Here is an 8,993-nt window from a genome sequence, read left to right on the forward strand (position 1 = left end):
TTCTGTCATCGTTGTATTTTTACTCAGTTGTATATAGTATTTGTATTTGTATTCTATTTTTATCTTATTGTATATTTATTTTATTTTATTCTACTGTATATAGTATTTTATTCTATTCTGTACAGTTGTGTACTGTATTTGTTCTTATTGTATTCTAATTTTTGCCTCATAACTTTTGCACTGTCCACTTCCTGCTGTGACAAAACAAATTTCCCACGTGTGGGACTAATAAAGGTTATCTTATCTTATCTTATCTTATCTTATCTTATAAAGTCCAGGCAAAAAAAAAACAAAACACGTGACCGGAAGTATCTGTGTGGCTGTCATAATAAGAGTTGTATTTACACAAATGAAAACTGCAAACTTGTAATTCAAAATTTACTATATTTTAACTACTTGTATGCAGAGATGGGCAGTAATGCTTTACTGTAATCTGATTACTTTTTTCAAGTAACTTGACCAACACTGCTTTTATGCAGCCTCCTGCGCTCCGAATTTAGCTGCGAAACTCGCACTTATAAGCGAAGAAGAATGGGGCGGAAGGAACAGGAGTGGAGATTAGCCAATCAGAAAGCAGGACACCCCGCTGTCTGCCATTCACAACCACAGAGCAGAGCGAGTCACGGACAGTTTCCTTCAAAGCCCGTACTCGCTGGAGAAGAGAGACTTTGGGAAAGATGGGATCGTTATACGTTAAAAGACTAGAAACTGATACCTGTGTGATGCAGAGGAGTAGCCGTGATTTTGTTTGAATGCAACATACACCTGTGTAATATGTAATATGTGTAAGTAAAACAAGGCGATGTGTAGTTTGGAATATGTGAACATATGTGAATGTGTTAGTTTCCCTTGCCCTCTTTAGTTCTGTATGTAAAATAAGATGAAAATCAATAAAGAGAAAGTATTTAAAAAAAAGCTCATGCTCATTAATTTCAAGTCAGATCAGTCACTCGTTATTTATGTTACAGAAACGCAGAGGTGTGAGACCAGGCGGAAGGCTTTTTGTTTTGTTTTATAAATTCAAATAATTTTCATTTTTGTCTCAAGATAATATTGATACGTGTAAGCATTTGCACGAGCTGTTTCTTTTGTTAATTATATATTTTAAAATACTTTAAAAAAAAAATCAAAATTTAGGCTTGTGTTTCTGAATCCATGAAGAACAGATTCTTTCCAGAGATATGTGGGCCTCATAGGACTGCCACCACAAACATATGATTTAAGAGAGGCCTTCTTGAATGTTACACTGAGGGCCAGATTAGGCTGTTCTTTATGTTCTTTACTTTGTTATGCCATGGGCAAAATACTATCAATATATACTTTTGAATGAACTCAAAGCATGATGATATTACATGCCATATATACAGTAATATATACAAAACTGCTGTGTCATATTGAGTAAGCTGTTTATTTATTATTAATTCTGCCATATAACTTTTTGGTAAATGGCATAATTTCTTACACACGTCTTCAGCCTGCACTGCATTTTCTCAAAAACAAGGCATCTAAATATGCGACTGGACATAGTGTCTGAAGTTCCTCTAAAACATTTCCAAGGACACTTTCACGGAAATTACATAACACCAAAGACTGCAGACAGCATAACTGAGTTTTACTGTTGCTGAGGTTACATAGTGACAAAAACATTTTTTATATACTGGCTTCACATTATAGGTGGAACACCTGTACCTGTATCTAATTTGTGTAATATACTGGGATATTTATAATTAGAGCTGTTTGTTATATTTTGTAACTTTTGAATATATTGTATTTAGGCAAGGCAAGGCAAGTTTATTTGTATAGCACAATTCAACAACAAGGTGATTCAAAGTGCTTTACAGAGACATTAGAAACAAAAACAAATAAAAAGCATGATTTAAAATTGATTAAAACAAGCAAACAAACAAACTAATTAACAAACAAACAAAACAGTATATAAAATCAAAACAGATAAAATCAGAACAATAGATAAAATCAGTAGTTAAATGTAAGTTTTGAAATTTAAGCTTAAAAGTGTGGATTTGGTGCTTTATTCAAATGCAGCTGAGAATAGGTGAGTCTTCAACCTGGATTTAAATAAACTGAGTGTTTCAGCTGATCTGAGGCTTTCTGTGAGTTTGTTCCAGATATAAGGAGCATAAAAGCTGAATGCAGCTTCTCCGTGTCTGGTTCTGACTCTGGGAACTGATAAAAGACCAGATCCAGATGACCTGAGGGATCTGGAAGGTTCATACTGGGTCAGGAGGTCACTGATGTATTTTGGTCCTAAACCATTCAGAGCTTTATAGACCAGCATCAGAACTTTAAAGTCTATCCTCTGACGGACAGGCAGCCAGTGTAAAGACCTCAGAGCTGGACTGATGCGGTCCACTTTTTTGGTCTTAGTGAGGACTCGAGCAGCAGAGTTCTGAATGAGCTGTAGTTGTCTGACTGATTTTTTAGGTAGACCTGTAAAGATGCTGTTACAGTAATCAAGCCTACTAAAGATGAATGCATGGACTAGTTTTTCCAGGTCCTGTTGAGACATCAGATCTTTTATCCTTGAAATATTCTTGAGGTGATAGTAAGCTGACTTTGTTATTGTCTTAATGTGTTTTTCTAAGTTTAGGTCTGCATCCATCACTACACCCAAATTTCTCGCCTGGTTGGTGGTTTTTAGATGTATAGATTGAAGTTCTCTGGTGACCTGTAATCGTTTTTCTTTGGCGCCAAAGACTGTTACCTCAGTTTTGTTTTTGTTTAGCTGGAGAAAATTGTGGCACAGCCAGTCATTAATTTCCTCAATGCATTTACCAAGAGCCTGTACAGGGCCTCGGTCTCCTGGTGACATTGTGATATATATTTGTGTGTCATCTGCATAGCTGTGGTAGTTTATTTTGTTGTTCTTTATAATCTGTGCCAGTGGGAGCATGTAAATGTTAAACAGAAGGGGTCCCAAGATGGAACCTTGGGGAACTCCACATGTGATACTTGTCTGCTCAGATGTGAAGTTACCTATTGATACAAAGTATTTCCTGTTTTCTAAGTATGTTTTGAACCAGTTTAGTACAGTTCCTGAAAGACCTGCCCAGTTCTCCAGTCGTTTGAGTAATATGTTGTGGTCAACTGTATCAAATGCTGCACTGAGATCCAGTAAAACTAAGACTGACATTTTTCCACTGTCTGTATTCAGACATATGTCATTAAACACTTTGGTCAGAGCGGTTTCAGTGCTGTGGTTCTGTCTAAAACCTGACTGGAAGGCATCGTAGCAGTTATTCTGTTTTATTTAGCGTAGTTAGTTACTGTCTTGGAGCAACTGCGACCACATCATTTACTCTGGTATTAGAATAGAATAGAATAGAATTCAACTTTATTGTCATTGCACATGCACAGGTACAGGGCAACAAAATGCAGTTTGCATCCATCCAGAAGTGCTTTAGTGATATAGATATATTACAATATATATTAGCAATAATATAGATATGTGAGTATATTACAGAAATGGGTCTATTATGGTATGTTATAATGTACACGGTATGAAGTATGTTGTGAATATTCTATAACTATAAGTATGTACAGGCTGTAGTGAGTACAAGCTATGTACAGGATATGAACAGGATATAAATATGAAAAACTATACAGAATATGAAATAAATAACTTTACAGAATCTGAGATATACAGCTATACAGAAATGGGAACTATGCAAGTTGTAAACAGTTGTAGGATTAAAGATTATCGAATGTACAGAATGATTATTTACACAGAGCTATACAGTAGTGTAGTTAAGATAAGTGAGGGTGTAGATAGTCTCTACAGAGGCTATATAAAGTGCTAGTGGTTGTGAGTGGTGGTTCAGTCCATGTTATTATTGTGTGTTTGAGGGTACAGTTGTCCATTGTGGGTGTGTGTATGTTCAGTCCATGAGTTTAACGTGGGTCAGATGTCAGGAGGCAGAGTTCAGGAGTCTGACAGCTGTGGGGAAGAAGCTGTTCCGGTACCTGGTGGTCTTAGTCCGGAGGCTCCTGTAGCGCCTCCCAGAGGGCAGGAGGGTGAAGAGTCCATGCGATGGGTGACTGGGGTCTTTGATGATTTTCCCAGCCCTTTTCAGACACCGCTTCCTGTAGATGTCTTTTGTGGCAGGAAGTGGTGCTCCGGCGATGCGCTGGGCAGTTTTCACGACCCTCTGCAACCCCTTCCGGTCCGAGGCAGAGCAGTTCCCGTACCAGACTGTTATACAGTTGGTCAGGATGCTCTCGATGGTGCAGCGATAGAAGTTCACCAGGATGTCTGAGGACAGGTGGTTCTTCCTCAGAGTCCTCAAGAAGAAGAGGCGCTGGTGAGCCTTCTTGACCAGCTTGGAGCAGTTGGTCGTCCAGGTGAGATCCTCGGAGATGTGGACTCCCAGGAACTTGAAGCTGCTCACACGCTCCACAGCCGTCCCCTTAATGTGGATGGGTGGATGTGGGTCAGCATTCCTCCTGTAGTCCACGATGAGCTCCTTGGTCTTCTCGGTGTTAAGCAGCAGGTTGTTTCTGTCGCACCACTCAGCCAGACGATCCACCTCCTCCCTGTAGGCGGCCTCATCGTTGTCACTGATGAGGCCAATCACCGTGGTGTCATCTGCAAACTTAATGATGGTGTTGGAACCATCAGCAGGTCTGCAGTCGTGGGTGAAGAGGGAGTAGAGGAAAGGGCTCATCACACAGCCTTGTGGTACACCGGTGTTCATCGTGATTGTAGATGAGCAGTGGTTATCCAGCCGGACATGTTGGGGGCGGTTGGTCAGGAAGTCCAGTAACCATTTGCAGATGAGGGAACTGATGCCCAGGTCTGTCAGTTTCCTGATGAGTTGTGAGGGGTGGATTGTATTGAATGCTGAACTGAAGTCTATAAACAGCATTCTGGCGTAGGTGTTGTTGTTGTCCAGGTGTGAGAGGACAGAGTGCATTGCGATGGAGACTGCATCCTCTGTGCTCCTGTTCTGGCGGTATGCGAATTGGTGGGGGTCCAGGGTGGGGGGGAGACAGGATTTGAAGTGTGCTAGGACCAGTCGCTCTATTAACAAAGTATTCTGATCTCAAGATATTTATCCTACGTCACATCTTCTAAGTGATTTCTACCCAGAAAAAAGTATAACAAAAAGAACATGATGAAGTTTAGTAATTAAGAAAAATTATTAATTTATTGATTTAATTAACTTTTTAAAAGTAGTAGAGTAATAATGTAGTATTCAGTAGTATTGAAGTAATTCTGAGGTCTCCCAGGATGGTATACCAACATGTCTTGTTTACTGTGATTATTAATCATTTACATCTACATTTGTTAGAGCACTAAAGGACGAGAACAGCTACGATACATCCTGTCGCATGTGATCCTAGTGGTAAAGGAAGTACTAAAGACATAGAGACCTTAATGTTGTTCACTTAATTCAACATTATTATTCCCTGAGCTCAGGTTATTGTAACATCTGCAACTGACCAACACAAAAGTCACCCAAAGTTCAAGCTCACAGCTGTAGAAAACATTCACACGTGACACGGTGCTGACTGCTGGCATGCAGTTGAGTCACTGGTTGGGTTTTGGGTGCCCAAGTATAGTGGGGGCTAACAATACTTTCACTCAACTAGTCATGGCAGATGGCTGCCTTTTCCTGACCCTCACTTGGCAACAGTGGGAAGGGAAATCTTTACCACTGCACTTGCACTTGCCTTTGAACAAGCCTCAGAAATTATCTGATAGTTGGAGTTTCTTTGTATAATTCTGGGTTATTGTAGACTCTTTACCTTACAATATAAAGCACTTTGAGGCAACTGTTGTTGTGATTTTGTGCTATATGAATAAACTTAAATGAAAATGAGGCATGAAAATGGCAGCTTGAAGATTCAGGCCTTAGGTTTGATGTATGATTAATTTATCAGCAGGTAAGGAGATCGCATTCTCATCAAAGTTGCATGTTTCCATCCTGCCAGATAGAAGAGGATAGAAAGATAACACAGCTGAAACGGTGCATGTTTCCCCCCCCCCCCACAATGAGCTTGAACAGGCAGCACATATTTACATTAGACAGCTCCATGGTGATGATGTCTATCTCTTCACAAACACAGACACTCACAGGTAGGAAAACAAAACAAAAAGTGTGTGATCCAGCCAGCCACAGGCTGCTGTTATGTCTTCCTGGAAAGGTGTGGCACTGAGCTCTTACCTGCAAGTAAGCAGTGAAGGACGCGCAGTTGATACTCGACACAATCCGCTACCAGAGAGAAGAACGCCCTCCAGCACCACCGGTAAGCTATCTGCTGTGTCTTTACTGTATGACAGAAATACAACCTCCTCACTGTGTCTGTGGGTGATGTTACTCTCTGTGTTTGGACAGTTATACAGTATCATAAGAGTATATCATACATGACATTTTGGGGCATTCAAAAGGTAAAAAGCTTTTTTGGATCACTACAGAAAAGTGGAAGGACCTTTGAGAATATGTTATTAGACTTTGATAACACTTTAGCAGGTTCAGAAACAAGAAAAAGAAACTTGGTTGTATTTCCACACGTATGTGTATGTATGTGTGTTTGTTGTTTCGTGTTTAAGAATAGAATATTGCATCTGTGACAAAGTGTGATACCAAAAATTGTCAGTTGCAATATATCTTGTAATCCTTCTTTGATGTAGCCTGTATAGAATCTGCCAGTGTCCAAGGCTAGATAACCAGCTGGGGGAAAGGGCGTAGGGAAGCTTTGTGCAGTTTTGAATAACTGCAAATTAGTTTCAGTGGATCACAGAGCTACTTTTACTATTAAATAAGAATCATGTATCACAAGTAGTTGGGTGAAAATTTTAATATCAATTATAAATATTTGTTTTTACCATAAATGATCTTGTAATTTCCTGTAATTAATCTAGCCCCATACAGATGAGATCAGACCAATTAATCGGTAAAAATCATGTTTTTCTAAGGTGCCTCAGCCTCAGCGCTTCTTTGCATTGATCTTTCATGCGTCTGGAACTGTACAGGAGAGACAACCAGAGGCTCTCTCATTTGATTATTGGATGATGGTAGAGCACTAATATGTTGGTCCAAAATGTCCCCTTGGGGTTCAGTCAGGTTGATGGTGACTTTTGGTCCAAATCAAAGTGCAGTTAGATCCATGGGTACTTTGACACAGTTTCTGTAATGTTGCTCTAATGTTGGTGAATTGATGTGTGGCAAGCTTTACAGTGGATCTTATACTAAATCATGCCTGAAGTACAGACTTTAGCTTAAATAAAAACGATTGCATGAACTATAGCCATTTTTATACATTATGCTTGTCCATAAACGTATGTATATAATACATATCACAAAATGAAAAGAAACAAGGAAACTGCATACATAATGCATGCGATTTAAAGTTAAGTTGACATCCTATGACTTTGGTTGTACATGACTACTGGTTTGTTCCCTGACAGGAGATCAAAGATGAACTGGGGTTTTCTAGAGAATGTCCTCAGTGGGGTCAACAAGTACTCCACTGGAATTGGGCGAATCTGGCTCTCTGTGGTCTTCCTCTTCAGGATCTTGGTGTATGTGGCAGCAGCTGAGCAGGTGTGGAAGGACGAGCAGAAGGATTTTGTTTGTAACACACAGCAGCCCGGCTGTGAGAACGCCTGCTTCGACCACTTCTTCCCTATTTCGCAGGTACGTCTCTGGGCTCTGCAGCTCATCATGGTGTCAACCCCTTCACTGCTAGTAGCCCTTCATGTGGGTTACCGGGAGTACCGAGAGGCTAAACACAAGCGAAAACTGTACCAGGACAAGGGGCGCATCGATGGAGGTCTTTTCTGCACCTACACTGTGAGCCTCATATTCAAGACAGCCTTTGAGGTGGGCTCCCTGCTGGCTTTCTACTTCCTGTATAATGGCTTTGAGGTCCCGATGCTGCTGCAGTGCAGCCAGAGCCCGTGCCCCAACACAGTGGACTGTTTCATTGCCAAAGCCACAGAGAAGAAGATCTTCCTCTACATCATGGGTTGCACTTCCGTACTATGCATTGTTCTGAACTTCACTGAGCTCATGTACATTGTGTGGAAACAGCTTTGGAAATGTTTAACGAGGAAGTATATTCCCATGGAAAAGAAGATGTTCAGCCACAGCCAGCCATCTGTTTCCATTGTCAACAAGTCTGCCTCAAATGAACCCACAGCAAACACAGAGGTGTGTATGACACAGCCAGCAGCTGCTCAGGAAAACCTGCCTGACCAGTCCTAGTGGGCTGGGACACTGCCAACATCTGACACTAAAAGAACCTCAAATGAAACCCAATACACACACACACACACACACAATATATATATATATATATATATATATATATATATATATATATATATATATATATATATATATATATATATATATATATATATATATATATATATATATATATATATAAGCTAGCCAAACGAGGAGATAGAAGTCACTGACATCAACACGAGGAAGCTCCTGACTGTATGATATGTGTAAGGAAGGAGGCTGCGGACTCCAGGATGAGACAACGAACATCCACAAGTACATAAGGAAGATGGCCACGACCAACCGTGTGCTCAATGAATACCTCAGGCAGCAGAAACCCAAGAAAGAGTAGGAACCATCATGGAAAGACAGGCCGCTGCACACAATGTACCACTGGCAGATAGAGGAAGTGGCTGACATCGACAAATCCGACCAGTGGCTGGACAAAGCTGGAATGAAAGAGAGCACAGTAGCACTAATTATGGCAGCACATGAACAAGCTCTAAGTACAAGAGCCATACAGACTCCAGGTGCAGGCTGTACAAAGATGCCCCTGAGACAATCCAGCAAATAACAGCAGGGTGCAAGATGCTAGCAGGCAGGGCATACATGGAACACCATAACCAGGTGGCCGGCATAGTATACAGGAACATCTGTGCCGAGTATGGCCTGGAAGCCCTGAGATCAAATTGGGGGACGCCCCCTAGTGTGGTCGAGAATGGCTGTGCTAAGATCCTGTGG

The 8,993-nt window shown here is 40.7% G+C and overlaps 1 protein-coding gene across 2 annotated transcripts; it reads left to right on the forward strand.

Annotated features, from left to right (window-relative positions):
* The first annotated feature begins 6,022 nt into the window (after window positions 1–6,022).
* Window positions 6,023–8,745, forward strand: gjb7 (gap junction protein beta 7). 2 transcript variants are annotated; one of them, XM_040027153.1, is made up of 2 exons: window positions 6,023–6,409; window positions 7,430–8,745. In XM_040027153.1, the coding sequence occupies exon 2, from the start codon at window positions 7,440–7,442 to the stop codon at window positions 8,226–8,228; it is 789 nt and encodes a 262-aa protein (XP_039883087.1). In that variant the 5' UTR covers window positions 6,023–6,409; window positions 7,430–7,439; the 3' UTR covers window positions 8,229–8,745. The 2 variants fall into 2 exon arrangements, with proteins under 2 accessions (XP_039883087.1, XP_039883084.1); XM_040027150.1 differs by having other exon boundaries at window positions 6,024–6,267.
* The last annotated feature ends 248 nt before the right edge of the window (window positions 8,746–8,993 follow it).

The sequence above is a fragment of the Simochromis diagramma genome, unplaced genomic scaffold, assembly GCF_900408965.1.
Source record: "Simochromis diagramma unplaced genomic scaffold, fSimDia1.1 OVJJ01000746.1, whole genome shotgun sequence".
Lineage (NCBI taxonomy): Eukaryota > Metazoa > Chordata > Actinopteri > Cichliformes > Cichlidae > Simochromis > Simochromis diagramma.

Coding starts and splice junctions, on each gene's coding strand:
- gjb7 (XM_040027153.1), top strand. CDS start 7,440: ATGAACTGGGGTTTTCTAGAGAATGTCCTCAGTGGGGTCAACAAGTAC.